General features: G+C 39.3%; 1 protein-coding gene across 1 annotated transcript in view; it reads right to left on the bottom strand.

The window, feature by feature from the left end:
- Nucleotides 1-916: 916 nt before the first annotated feature.
- Nucleotides 917-15550, bottom strand: part of LOC126442774 (uncharacterized) — a gene marked incomplete at its 3' end in the record, with an annotated part of 64338 nt that continues 49704 nt past the window's right edge. Inside the window, exon 6 of the mRNA XM_050090804.1 lies at nt 917-2112. Within this exon, the coding sequence (XP_049946761.1) occupies nt 917-2112 (1196 nt within the window). The remainder of the gene's footprint in view (nt 2113-15550) is intronic.

A 15550-nucleotide genomic window follows, 5' to 3' on the forward strand; every position in this document is an offset into this window, starting at 1 on the left:
ACCCATTTACACTTTCATGCACACACCACTTCAGTCATTGGCCCCTCTCTTTTGATTTTATAAGTATCTGAATGTCTCTTGTCATGGTACTTGAATTACAAATCATGTAAAAGTACATCTTTCACACACATATGGAAAATTTCCTTGTTTCAGACATAATGTTATATACTAATATCATACATTATACATTAATAAAACCGACAAACTGCAAAGACAGATCCTCGACGGAAAACGGAGATAAAACGTCCTACGAACATGTGTCCAGAAATGCACCATCGTCATGGTAGATGACCCTGACGAACGGGAATTTCTCTGACAACATGCTGCGTTCTCCTTGTATATAACAGGCCGTGTGATTGACACAGCCTATTGTATACACGAAGCATTTCCCAACAATTTTAGTAAGTAGTCTCAGTGCATCAGAATAGGTAGACAGAGGCTACCACTCACAAATAAGCACACAGTTATAAATGAAGGAGACGTTAGGAAAGAGAAGTACTGGCTGTACGATATCAGATTTAATGACATTTAATATTGTCATACCAGGTAGAGTCCATTTTTATTTCTGGGTTTAATGCAGTGTAGTGTGGAGACAGTTATTTGCGAAAAATACTGAAGGAGGCTACAGCGAGGATTCTGAAAAGGGAGACTGTCCATTGTTTCTCCTGGCCAGATTCCTCTCGGCTGCCGAACACAGCTCTAGACCTGCAGGGATGCTGGTTGGGTCCCACCAAAGAAGTATCCTGTTCTTCAGTATGGGGAGCGTCGTTCCATTGCAAACGAAACAGACGAAGAGCACTGGTCCTTGCGCCATCGTAGCTAGATGTACATAGTACACTAACTGCGCTATTCCCTGAGCTTGGTGGAACCCAATTCTAATAATAATTCCTATTCCACTTAATATAACGGCCTTAACTGACATAAAAAGACATTCCTTCTTTGAGGCAAATTTCTTGTTATCAACAATTTCGAGTTGCCGCATGGAGCACCGATTACATAGGTACATGTATCCAATCAGTCCGAGACAAACCAAGTTGAATGCCACAGACACTGAAATCCCTGCAAGGACTACTATGCGACTGTGGATGAGGTAATATTTACTCGTCTTTTCCAAAGCAACAGCTGCCACACATACTATACTCCACGGTATAAACACACACAGCAGCTCACGACGGAATAACTGGCTTACTTCAGCAGGTAGTAGCTGGTTAGGAAGCCTGAGATGGCGAACACAAGAATACATGTGGTAGCAGAATGAGTTCAGCCAGATACAGCTGAGAAGTGTGAGGGCGCTGTCTATCAGCACTGCTGTAGGTAAGTCAGGGACGCCTGCCATACGATACACGACCTCAGAACACAGGATCTGGACTATGCACGTGATCTGAAACGACAAGAGTATCTTCCCAGGCAAGTTACGTAACTGGGGAAGATACATGTATACTCCGGCAGTCGAGAAACGGAAAATGATATTTATCAGTATAAATGAGATTTCTAAAGGCTTCAAGCTGTCAATTTTGAAATCCTTGTATCTCAAGGTAGCGTTGTTTAAACTGTTTCTGTAGTTCAGGGTTTCTTCTGTTAAGTTTTGATACAGTATGCGGATAGATTTAGTAAATCCAACTGGGAAACTTTGAAATGGGTAATAAAAGAGCGTACAATCATCAGAAGCATTAAAGGAGGAAAAATCGCGACACTTCAGCAACAGAATAGCTCTGGAAACAGAACAGATGGCGTCTGTAGCGTTCGACTGCAGACATGATTGATCATCAGGACTATCGAAATAGCAGCGAGCATCGTGTACGGACTGTATCATACTAAACGGGACGTCCTGACAAATGCCGTACGAGTTGACCGCCATCCAGGCCAGAAGACAGAGGTTGACGTTTATCCTCTGCGTGTAGGCCAGGTAGCTGGTGACAGGTATGTGGGGCGACCTCTGCACCACGTCGTCCCACAGCTGCTCGCGGCACTGCTCGCGCTGCTTCACGGCTTCCAGTGGCAGGTCTTCCAGCGGACACGTGGGGTGGTCCAGGGCGTTCACCAACAGCTGCACGCAGTCAGTGTTCATGGAGAGCGTATCGTGGCTTCTGTCCTCCAGCTGCCACTCCTCGTCTGCAAGAAAACGACAGCAAGTAGGTGGTGCCCGTACACTGCAGGCAGCTGAATCCAAAGTCTTCTCTGGATGAGGAGCCTGGGCGTTGTTTACCCACATTACCCAGGTTCAGTTACCCAGAACTATGTAAGGCGGCATGTCAACACAAAGTAAGAGTATTAACAAAGACAGATATCATGTTACTATGCGCGTCTATTTCATCTACAGGGTGTCCAAGAAGTCCCTGCATCGCTCTTGACGTAGTAAAAATAAGGAAGTAAATAGGTTTTATTGATAGTCCTGCACTGAAGATGTTAAAAAAACAATGTTGTCAGAATTATATTTTTGTTCCAGAACTGCGGTCTTTGAGTTCCGAATCCATGGACCAACAGTTATCTTGTAAAGGAGAGATTAGTGGAGGATTCGTGGGTGCATGAACATTCGCAGATAGGAAAAACTATGTAAGGTATGATGAGACCATTTGCCTCAGTCCCCCTCGTAAAGTAGCCATGCCTGATTGAGATAAATGTCCTGTATTTTTAGGCTGTCTCAAAGACAGACCACATATTGGAAGCAATAAAAAGTGACAGGAAACGTGTGTCACCCACTCTTAATCAGATGAGCAGTCACCAATGAAAATCATTTGCAGAAGAGCAGTTGGACTTCAAGCATCTTCTTCAACAATGCACGACCACTCTGAAAAAATATGAATACGAAAGGATTTAGGCCCATGTTTGTTACTGAATTATCTGACAATGGTGTGGAGCAACGATTTGTAACCTACTGTACTTCGTTGTGGCGACTTCTGCCATGTCTCGCTCAAGAATGTTATTTACCTATAAATGTCCCATATACCACTATTTGATGAGGAAAAAAATTTTTTTTTTGTCTAAGGAAAGTACCCATTATCAGCAAGAGTTGGAAAGGAACCTACCTCACATTATGTGGGCCAGAGTTGGAAAGGAACCTACCTCACCTTATGTGGGCCAGAGTTGGAAAGGAACCTACCTCACCTTATGTGGGCCATTGTGTGATCAGAATACCTGTTAGGACCACATTCTTTTGAAGCTTGCATGAATGGGAACTTCCAATTCTCTGTACAACAGAAGTTTTCAGTATCTCACCTCCATGACAAGGCAATCACGGATCTTGTGTGGTTGTAGAAGGAAGGAGCTTGAGTCTCATTTTGTTGTTCAGATGTGTGGGTTTCTTAATGAACAACTTATTCTCGGATTCTATTTGGTTCTGCAGCATTTAAAGCCACATTAAAATGGTTACCACGAAATCCCAACATTACCACCTCAACAACCTTTTGAAATCGTCATGACAAACTTTTGATCTTACCACGCAAATAACTGAATATGAAGAATAATAAAGCCTCATGTGGCTCAACGTTGAAAGATTAATGGAAAATTGACACAAGTGTTGAGGAAGTCTTTCTAAGCAGAATTACTAGGACGACCCGTAATAAAGCAAGGGGGACAGCGAGACACGTAGATATCTGAGGAAGTTGTGATCGCCCATACACTGATCCGTTGGATACGTATTTTTTTTATATCTAACTACGTCCATATAGAATCTACTCTTTTGACATAACTCCATAGGCGTCCTGTACAAAGAAATAGGATGCAGGCTGAATTCTCGTCTTTGTGATATTTCACTTTCCTCCGTGAACTTAGTGACCCCATCACGCAGCGTAAAAAAAAGTGATGGAGCATATTTGTCACCAGTTTGTGTCGTTAGCACGAGATTGTCGAGAAAAAGCACAACAAAATACAGTAACTGACGATTTTGGGAGTTCCTTTACCACAATGAACGATTTACTGTTAATACTCTGTTTGCATACATTCAAAAACACGCACAAAAATGTAATTACTTCGTCTGACTCGTACCTTGTGTAATGATAATAATGCAGCAATAAATGCAATTAGGACATATATGCCTCAGCTGCTGAGTGGATGAATGTGGGATTACAACTCCAGAGATTTGGGATTCAGGCATTGCTCCCGAGATTCCTTCTGTCACTTATCTCTTCTTTCACCTCTGACATTGATTTATGGAAATCGAAAATGTTGGAACTGTAGAATTGTTCAGATACCCAATAATTAACTGTGTCCCACAATTATTAACTGGGTGAGTTAGTTCAGAAGTAGGAAGACGGCGAGTGACCACAACCTGCAGTAGGACAATGGCTCGCGAAGCACTGTGGTGACCAAACCAGGCCTCAGCTTGATGACGGCTTTACCTACTGCATTCTGAGAAGTCCTGATGGTCGTTTTCCTCGAGCGCTATTCCTGTTCAGAGTACAAATCAAAGGAGAATGATACTGATATGCTACACATCATCCAATGTATACAGGGTGAGTCATCTAACGTTACCGATGGATATATTTCGTAAACCACATCAAATACTGACGAACCGATTCCACAGACCGAACGTGAGGAGAGGGGCTAGTGTAAGTGTTTAATACAAACCATACAAAAATGCACGGAAGTATGTTTTTTTACACAAACCTACGTTTTTTTAAATGGAGCCACGTTAGTTTTGTTAGCATATCTGAACATATAAACAAATACGTAATCAGTGCCGTTTGTTGCATAGTAAAATGTTAATTTCATCCGGAGATCATCATCAGTTATCTGCTATATTAGCAGGTCCTTTGCCTCTCCATTTTCTGCGATCCATTGCTTCCTTCTTAAGGCTGCTGTATGTTGTACCGTCCATCATGTCATCCAGTGTCAGGAATCTCTTCCTTCCTCGCTTTCTTTTCCCTTCTACGTAACCTTCTAAAACTGTTTTTATCAGTCCGTCATTCTTTCTTAATATATGCCCAATCCAATTTCTTTTTCTTCTCTTTATTACATCTAGTAGCTGTCTTTTCTCTCCCACTCTTCTCAGTACCTCTTCATTTTTTACTCTGTCCATCCAACTTATTCCTTCCATCTTCCGCCATGTCCAGATCTCAAAAGCCTCCAGCCTTTCTCTGTCTTTTTTCCTCATAGTCCATGTTTCAGCGCCATATAGAAGAACACTCCATACAAGACATTTTATGAGTCTCTTTCTGAGTTCTCTGTCCACACCGCTGCAGAAGATTCTCCTTTTCTTATAAAACGCCTCTTTTGCCATTGCTATCCTTGTTTTAATTTCTGTGGTGCACTTCCAGTCGGTGTCTATCCTGCTTCCAAGACTCTTAAAATTTTGCACCTGTTCTAGTTTTTCTCCATTCAGCACAATTTTTAGTTCCTTATTTCCTCCTATTGCCAATACTTTTGTTTTATTTGTGTTAATTTTCATTCCATATTTTTTTCCGTTAGTTGCAATGGTGTCCACCAAATCCTGTAATTCTTTTTCCCCTGTGGCTAGAAGGACCATGTCATCAGCAAATCTCAAGCACCCTACTCTTCTTCCTCCAATTTCTACTCCTTTGTCATCTAATGAGCATTGGTCAATCATATTTTCCAAGTACAGGTTGAAAAGAGTAGGTGATAAACAGCATCCTTGTCTTACTCCTTTCCCTAGTCTGATCCAGTTCGTACTTTCTCCTCTCACTTTAACTGAAACTTTTTGATTGAGGTACAATGAGTTTATAAGTCTTCTGGTTTTCCAGTCCACTCTCTTTTCCCTCATAATAGTCGCCAGCTTGTCCCAAACCACATTGTCAAATGCCTTTTCTAAATCAATGAAGCACATATATAGGTCTCTTCCTTTTTCAATAATCCTTTCTCCTAAGATTCGTAGGAGCCCTATTGCATCTCTGGTGCCCATATTCCGTCTAAAGCCAAACTGCTCCTCGCCGAGATTCTCCTCTATTACTTTTTCAAGTCTTTTATTAATTATTCTTAACATCACTTTGGCTGCATGTGAAATGAGGCTGATTGTCCTGTGCTCGCTGCATTTCTTGGTTCCTTGTTTTTTCGGCAATGGAATCATTACTGTTGTCAAAAAGTCCTCAGGCCATTCACCACTGTCATATATTTTATTACATAACCTCAATATTTCTCTTATTCCATTGTGGTTCAAGCATTTTAGTATTTCTCCCGGTATTGTATCTGTACCTACTGCTTTGCCATTTTTCATTGCAGCAATAGCAGACTTTACTTCTTCCATTATGATGGTCGGTCCTTTCTCTTCATCACTTACACTGTTGTGTGATTCAAGTTCCAGAGTTTCTGGTTTGCTATTTGTGTCATATAGCTCTTTTATATATTCTTCCCATCTCTGGAGGACATCGTCACGATCTTTATACACTACCTCTTCGTCTTTACTCAAAATTTCCATAGTAGCACTTCCTGCTCTGTTTTGTTCCCATGTCATATTCTTTACTCTGTTGTACAGTAAGTCGTATCTTCCTTTCCTGTCCAGTTCTTCAATTTCATCACATTCCTCTTTTAGCCATTTTTTCCTAGCCTGCTCTGTTTCTCTTCGCAGTTCGTTATTTAACCTTCGGTATATCTTTCTTGCATCTTCAGTGTTCTTGTTTTTCAATTTTCTTCTCTCCTCCATCTAGGAAATCATTTCTTGTGTGACCCATGGTTTTTTTGACCTTTTCCCTTTTACATATCCTATATTTTGCTGTCCTGCTTTAATGATACCTTCTTTCAGCATATTCCAGTACTCGTTGGCATTATCAGGTGCTTCTTTGTCTCGTAATGTGTTTAGAAAGTCCCGAGACAGCATTTCTGTAATTTGTTCTTTGTTGGACCTTATCTTCTCTAGATCCCATTTCTTCACCATTGTCGCCTTTTTCAGTTTTTTCATTCTTATTTCTATTGAAACGTCCCCTTTGAACAATTATGCACGGGACTGTGCTTAACCTGACACACAATGTTTTTAGCGCAACGCAATCTGACTTTCAAAATTCCCTACTAAAGAATGGCCCTGACTAACGTTAAACTATACCTTTCGCAAATCACTTACCTCACAAAAATCTCCGCTGCTCAAGCTACTGCAATACAGCGAGCGCCACTACTGCCAGCTAAATAAAAGATTCAAACTACTAAAGGCACTAACTACTGATAGGGATAGTTAGCAAATGAAAGATATTAATAGAGAACAAACAATGTATTTACCTTAATATCATCACAAGTCATAATATATATATCAGTTCATGACAAATTAGAAACCTCAGCCATCTCTCTCCCCACATCCACCACTGCTGGCGGCTCACCTCCAACTGCGCAACGCTACGCGCTGTTCACATCCAGCTGCCGCTGCCCAACACTACAATGGCAGACAACAATGCAAACTAGCCACAGACTGCACACAGCACAGCCAGTGATTTTCATATTGAGCGCTACGTAACGTTGCCAATAAGAAAACATAAACAGCCTACTTACATAGAGAAAACATAAACAGCCTACTTACATAGAGAAAACATAAACAGCCTACTTACATAGCCCCCATGCTCCCCACAAAAATTTTTACAAATTGGATTGGGCAGTGGCCAATACAGATTTGAAAAAAATTTTTCATAATTACAATAACAAAGAAATCAAATGCACACACTTATTGATACAATGTTGGTCAAAAGCTTAAATTTTCTCACCGTCCATAAAGACAGTCCACATTGTTCACCACAGTAAAACTGCCGTTTCTTTTCTCAAAGTCTGAGCAGTAAAAGACAATGCACACAGAAGTAGTGGATTTCCATGCAGTCTTGAAGAAGTAGTGTTGTCCTTCCAATGGAAAGACAGTGCTGACTCTTGATATGCATACAGGTAATGGGCCACAACAGAGCAAACCCACAGCAGAGTCATTCGAAGTTCTGACGAATATTGGTAGGTAGGTCATCACAGAGCAGACCCACTGTAGTCCTGGTAGAGATTACGGTATTGGTGGGCCACCAGAGGTGCAGACCCACTGCAGTCCTTGTAGAAATAATGGTATTGATGGATCATCAAAGATGTAGACCCACTGTAGTCCTTGCAGAGATAATGGTATTGGTGGGCCACCAGAGGTGCAGACCCACTGTAGTCCTTGTAGAAATGGCCAGCAGCCATCTGTTGCGACTGTGCAGGTGCGCAATCACCATCGAAGAGTCTTGTAGAGAATATAGCAAGTCCATAAACCACCACTTGTGCACTCACAAAGTTTTTTGGAATTGTCCTTAGAACGAGCAATGCTGTTATCCAGTCCTTTGCTGAGTTATTAACACACGTGCAAACACTAACAGTCCCTACTTCTCACATATTGTCCACATACTATGACCAACAGAAACGTGCGCAGTGAAAGGAATGCTTACAAGTTACTTAATTTGATGAATTGGTGTCAATTACAATATTATAACATGAGAATACAATTACAAAGGTACAAAATACATCATTAAAGAACATAACAATACAGATAACATTTGTAGTAAAACAGGCGTTACAAATGAATAGAAATAAACATATACATCAGTGTTACAAAAATAGTGACATAAGTACATACATAAAATAATGAGAATAGTTTTCGAAACATTAATTTCACACATGAACATTGAAACAGAACAGAATTGTAAACAACTTTACAAAGAAAATAACATATTATTAATGCAACTTATATTTGAGGATAACAGTATTCCTCCTCCTAGTGAATGTAGCTTAATATTAAAAGAAGAAAAAATTCTATGAAACTACACAGAGACAGGAAGAAAACAAATACACAAGGGTACACAAACACACAGTGGGATAACACCAATGGGAAAGGACAGGGTTCGTTTTCAGTGTAACATGTGGTACTGCAGTCCAACCCAAAACTTCATTCTATAGATCTTTCGTCTTATTTCAACCTTTGCTTCCACCAAAAAAATCTTATCCAAGCATGCTTTCTGTATTCTGTTCATATGTCTCTCAAAATAATTATTTCTGATTGTACAATACTCATTTGGGCCCAAATCCTTTTTATATAACTTCGCAATGCATTCTTTACCTGTTCTCCATAGTCAGTTTCTCATATAGTCTACCCCCTCTTAAGCTATCTTAAATCTACTGAGCTCAGATGCTAAACTAAGGGATGAGGCAATGCAGCAGCACGTAAAACAATTATTATAAACAGCAATGAAAAAAATGGAAAATTGCAAAGCAAGCTACAGTATAAATTAGCAAAAGTCAAATTCAATAACACTATGCCTGGCAAACAGCAGCAACTTATACCTAAACATGACATAGAGCAAGCAGAAAAAATATTACACTAAAAACAACAATGCAGATAAGGGAAATGTATATTCACATCTTAATGTCTATGTAAATTAAAGTGGTGCACCACAACAACTGATTGTAAAAAGAAATATTACCATGTACTTGAAAAGAAAATTATGTGTTACTGTTACTACTTCCTTCTTATTGTTCTTTCCTTTCCAAGTGCTCCTTTTTTTAAAGAATGTGGATCATAAAATAATTATTTAATAGATCTGTTGACAGAAAGTGTTCACATTAGCAAATGCATTTCATTTTATAAAAGCAGTGCTGCAACACAGCTGAAAAACAGGTATCAAATGAAATAAGCAACTATGAAAAGCAAAGCATAAAAATATCATTCAGTAGTCATGTGACATTTCATAAGTTAGTAGCTCTCAACTCTCGTAGAAAGACGCTTGTCGTAATCAGGTGTGCAGATGTACGAATATTTCCCATCAATTCATAAGCATTTCAGTAATTAGCACAAAGTGCGAGTAATCATATGTTTTCAAGTAACGAGGGTGTCGCATTAGCGATGAAAGGCACACCCTAATGGCTTGTTCTCCAGGTGTTTGACACGTCCCACGTCCCCTTTTTTTTTTCTACCTGTGCCGCTGAAAAGGGCTCGCAATAATGGCTTTTTCTCCAGGCGTCTGACACAGCTGGGTGCCCGCGACGCATTACGTGCAGGTGGTCACTTAACTGTCGTACGGAAATATTTACGACAGCAGTTTCTGCTACCGTGGCAGTCTATTTAACAATATTTCACAGGTCAAGAATTAGCGTTGCAAATCTGTAGAAACAAAATCCTATAAATATAAGTGTCCAAAAAAAGAATATTCGTCAGCATTGTGATACAGTCACACATTTCATAACTCTTAAAGTACGTTTCTTGGTTTCCAACATCCTTTTCATAAATCAGAGTCCCTAAACACTACTCATTATTCCTTACCTCATTATACATATACATATTCGTCGACACTTCTTCAATATTTCATCGTGAGAAATACATAGCATAATAAACATTCCTCAACAACATAATACACATCGTCGTCGTAATAATAACATCATAACACTTCAGTCAAATCTCAAAATCGTCGTAACTTCCTCCAATAATTTCTAAGCCTAAAATAATTCTCTGCTCATGTCAAAAGTGTCAGCTGCCTCAAACGTACTTTAAAAATCATGATCTCATACCAAATACATCATTCAAAGCTCTCATAGTATCACAATGATTCCGAAAAAATATGAACAGTTTACAAAGTACAGACAAAATACAGTTTCATAAGTTTGAAGTTATCCAACGGTGTAATTGCGTAAACATCTGTCACTGATGTAGTAAAAAACATGTTTATCTCTCAGTTAAATGATCAGATAGCTGTGTAATTTGTGTGTTAGAGAAATATGGTACCGATGTGTAAAGTTGTATAAGCAAATACCATATTAGCTAGGGCTCCTTGTGCTTGCCAAACACATGGTACACAAAGTAAGCGTGTACCCCCCTGAGGATCAATGTAATTATACCCTCAGGTGTTACAGATTACAGCAATGAAACGAAATGTATCACTGAAAACTTTCTTTGTAATTCAAAAACCTTTAAAATAAATGTTTTAAGTACAAAATTAATCACTGAAATGCGTGTCCTGTAGCGCTAAATGTGCATATTGTTGTAAGATAATCTCTGTGAAAGTGTCGTTATTTTCCTCCAAAAGCTAAGTTCTGCAGAAGCCAATGTACTTACCTCATGATAAACAAAAGTGAAATGCTTTGCGTAGAGATATCTTAGTTATTACGCTTATTGTTGTGATGATGAAAGTACTGTGCTGTAACGTATTGTTGTGCTATGGAAAAGGCTGTCTCCTTGTAGCTATACCACAAAAGTTACTAATAAAACATGTTTTGATTTCCAGAAGAATTCAGAAAACTGTGCAGATATAAAACAGATACACCGCAAAAGCAACATTGTAAATTGTCACTCATTAGTAGCGTCGTGATAAAAATCGTGTAGCTGTCACATAAACTAACCTCTGTGTCATCTGGTATCTCTCAGAAAGCACTTTAAATTCAGAATGTATTTTCAAATAAACCAAAATGTTGCATTAAAATCTCATTAGCAGTACTGGTAAATGTTCTAAGTATGTGAGCCTTATAGTCGTTACGTAATCGTGCAACAAACAAGCAAGAATGTACACACACAATAACACTGTGACGTCTGTTTACTATAACAATGCATTCGTCATTTCTGTTTAAATAAGTTCTCTTGGTTCTTGATTGGATATTTAACTTCAAACATTGTTGCATGGTAACAGTTTCTAAAGCATACTAGTAACGTGAAGTGAAACGTTTTATGGCAAAGACAAAGTTAAAAGGCAGATTATCTGTCAATAAATGGTTTTACATGAGAAATGTGGTGTAAACCTTTACTCTTCCTAGTACGCAGAGTTTCAACTTCAACGCAATTATCATGTGGTATACGTCGGATTCTGTAAGGTCCATTGTAAACTAGAAAGAATTTGTGACTCAAGTGTTTCTTCTTATGTGACAATGAATGAGCTTTAATGAGAACTTTCTGACCAATATACAATTTCTTTGCATTTGCTTTACCGTGTAGTTTTCTCCTTTTGTCTGCTGCAGATTTTATATTTTTAAGAGCCAAATCAATTATGTCTTTGTGTCGAAGTTTACGTGTATTCGGGAAAGGTACAAGCTCTCTGATTCTGTTCGGTGGTTCTTCATTCTTCAGTACAAGAGTAGGTGGTAAAGCAGTGGAGTCGTGAGGCATTTCATTCAGCACGTTTTGAAATAAGTGTAAATATCTGTCCCAATGCTGATGCTTTCTGTGACAATAAAGTCTGCAAAGCTTATTGATTTCTTTCATAATCCGTTCAGACGGGTTGCAATGTGGTGAGTACAACGAAATAAAAACAGGTTTGATTTTATGGTTGCGAAGCATGCGTGACCAAACAGCAGATCTGAATTGCGGTCCGTTATCTGAAATGACTTTACTAACGTGTCCAACTTCACGTAAGAAATTTTTAACAAAGGCGTTGGATACAGACCGTCCAGTGGCTTTACGTAACGGAGTGAAAGAAACAAATTTTGAAGTAAGTTCAACAGCGACTAAAACGTACGAAAATCCATTGGATGTTCTGACAAGCGGTCCCAAGAGATCAACAGCAGCAAATTCTTTTAATTTAGCAGGAATAATAGGAAACAACGGAGCACGATGTGAGACAGTAGATGGTTTCGCCTTTTGACAAAGTTTACAAATAGACAAGACTCTTCGAATTCGCTTTTCCATATTGTTAAAATAACAAGTCGTTCGAAGAATATGATAACATTTTCGTGGGCCAAAATGTGCGTAGCTGAAATGAATGTACCAAATGAGCTTATTAACAAAATCGTCTGGAATGCAAAGTACCCATAGCTTGTCATCAACAGTGCAGCGTTTGAAGAGTATGTTGTTTCTAACCAGGTAATAATGCCGAATCTGTGTGTGTGTCTTTTCATGCCATTTGTTCTTGATGTCTTTCCAAATCGGATCTTTATCTTGTTCATGAGCAATGTCCTTTAAAGATGTGGTGATGAAGTTTTCAAAGGCGACTTTCTGAATGTAAAGAATACTGAAATTTTTCTCGAGGTTGCCTTCTGTGGTACTTTTCTCAAGCCCAGCCGGTGCGCGTGACAGTGCGTCCGCAACAATGTTCTCCTTGCCGGGAATGTAGACTATTGTGAAGCGGAATTCTTGCAGAAACAATGCCCAACGTTTTAACCTGTCATGATTTAATTTTGAAGACATAAGAAATTGTAATGCACGATGATCACTGTATACTTTTACGTGCTTACCAGAAAGAAAGAAACGGAATTTGTTAAATGCCCAAACGATAGCTAAAGCTTCTAATTCAGTAACGGAATAATTTTTTTCAGATTTTGTTAGCACTCGGCTAGCAAAAGCAATGGTTTTCTGAACGGTAGTGTCATTTTCTATGGCTTCTTGAAATAAATGGGCACCAAGACCGACTTTAGAAGAATCCGTACTAAGGCAGAAATCTTGTGACAGATCAGGATGAGCTAGTATTGGCGCGTGAAGTAACGCTTCTTTCAAAGAATCGAATTCCAACTGTGCTTGTTCGTCCCAGTTCCAAATAGTATTTTTTCCAGTGAGAGAACAAAGTTTTGGTGTAACTAGAATTTGCATATTCAGAAAACGACGGTAAAAATTTACGAGACCTAGAAAACTGCGGACTTGTCTTTTTGTGGATGGAACTGGAATGGCTCTGATTGCTTCTAACTTTTCAGGATCCGGCTGAATGCCTTCAGAAGAAATAATATGTCCCAAAAACCTCACCTTTGACCTACCGAATTCAGACTTTTCCAAGTTAACTGTAATTCCAGATTCTGCAAAAATACGTAACAGACTGTTGAGGATGCGATTATGTTGTTCCCATGAAGCTTCCGCTATTAGAATATCGTCCACATATAAGGTGATGTGACGTTTTAAGAACTCAGGTAATATGGAATTTAGCCCGCGAATAAATGCTGCTGAAGAAATGTTCAAACCAAAGGGAAGTTTCCGAAACTGATAACAAACGCCGAAACAAAGGAAAGCTGTGTATTTTCTGCATTCTGGATGAAGTTCGATCTGATAAAAGCTGGATCTGAGATCAATGGAAGACAATACTTTTACACCATTAAAATTTTGAAGAAGTTCTTCCATCGTCTGCGGCCTGTCTGTTTCAGGAATAATGATAGTATTGATTTGTCTCGAATCTAAGACAAGTCTGATCGATCCATTTTTCTTTTCAACAACATGTAATGGATTGTTGTATGAGCTTACTGCAGGCTCAATAATGCCCTCGTCAAGCATAGATTGTATTTCTGTTCTAACACGGTCCCTATAATGTGCTGGAATTACATATGGTCTAACACAAAATTTAGTATGCTCACGAACACGAAATTGGTATTGAAATCCCTTGATTGTTCCTGTTTTATGAGTAAAAACTGTGGAATGTGCTTGTAAAATCTCAAAAAGGTCCTGCCTATCAGTGTCATTACAATTCTCAATTGTTTGAATTTTATTCTGAATTAACTTATTAATGTCAAATGCGCCATCGATATCATCCCTGTCAGTACTTGCAGAGTGATTGTTAGTGTCTAGTTCCGTAGAAAAGTCCGAACTGTTGTCTAACAGAAGGTAAAGCCGATTAATTTCCTCGTCATGGTTTGAGAGCCAGTCTTCAAATTTCAAAGCTATTGACTTACCTTCTTTCTCTAAACTTATTTCAGCATCGTGAAAGCTTAAGATTGCTTTGTATTCATTCAAAAAGTCTACTCCCAATATAATTTCCGTCGACAATAATGGAACAATAAGAAAGTTTATAGAGAAGCTGTGGCTTTGACAAAAGAATTCTAAATTGGTTTGCTGGCGTACATCTACACTTTTTCCAAAAATTGCACCTTGTAATTTGATCTTACGTAACGGAAGTGTGGGGCAATCGTTCGATTTGTTACATTTGCTAAAGGCTGTTTCACTAATTACTGAGATGGGACTGCCAGAGTCAAGTACTGCCGTAAATTTTACGTCATTTACTGTAATGTGAATCACAGGATATGCAATATTGTTATGTTTTATGTCGTGTTCCTGGAGTAAGATGTCCCTAATGTCTTCCATTTTTACGTAATTACTAGCTACGGCAGCTGCGTCGTTAGTGTCATAAGAACGTTTTGTGGCTGCCATCGGTGTGAGTCATTGCCTATTGTCTCTTTGTTGGCGCGCGTCGTTATTGGGATTTGGAGACCTAACTTCTACAAATTCACCGTGACGAGAGGGCCCTGCTCTGTTTGAATCCCGCCAGTTCTGATGCAGTTCAGGTCTATCGTTACGATCATATCGTCTGTCGTCATGTCGGTAGATGCCATAGTTTCTTTCTTGTCGGTCACGTGGTGGAGAATTTCTCCCTGAATCGAAACTGCGCGCTGGACCGTTGCGTCTAAAGTTATTCTGTCTCCCCTGATAATATTTATTTTGGTTCCCATATTGTCTGTTTCTCTGATTGTCTCTGTGATAGTCATTACCACGGAGAGGTGATCTTTCCCTGTAGTTATTACTACTCTGCCAACGGTTGTCATACGGGTGGTGTCTATTTTGGTCACGATTTGTGTTGTGAGAATAGCCTTGTCGTGTCCAGTTATTACTTCTTTCATCGCGGATTTGCGACGGATGTGACCTGTAATTGTTGTGTTCCTGGTTTCGCGTTCCGCGATTGTCAGTGTCAATTTCTAATTCTTGTAACAGTCCCTG

This window comes from Schistocerca serialis, unplaced genomic scaffold, assembly GCF_023864345.2.
Source record: "Schistocerca serialis cubense isolate TAMUIC-IGC-003099 unplaced genomic scaffold, iqSchSeri2.2 HiC_scaffold_1406, whole genome shotgun sequence".
NCBI lineage: Eukaryota > Metazoa > Arthropoda > Insecta > Orthoptera > Acrididae > Schistocerca > Schistocerca serialis.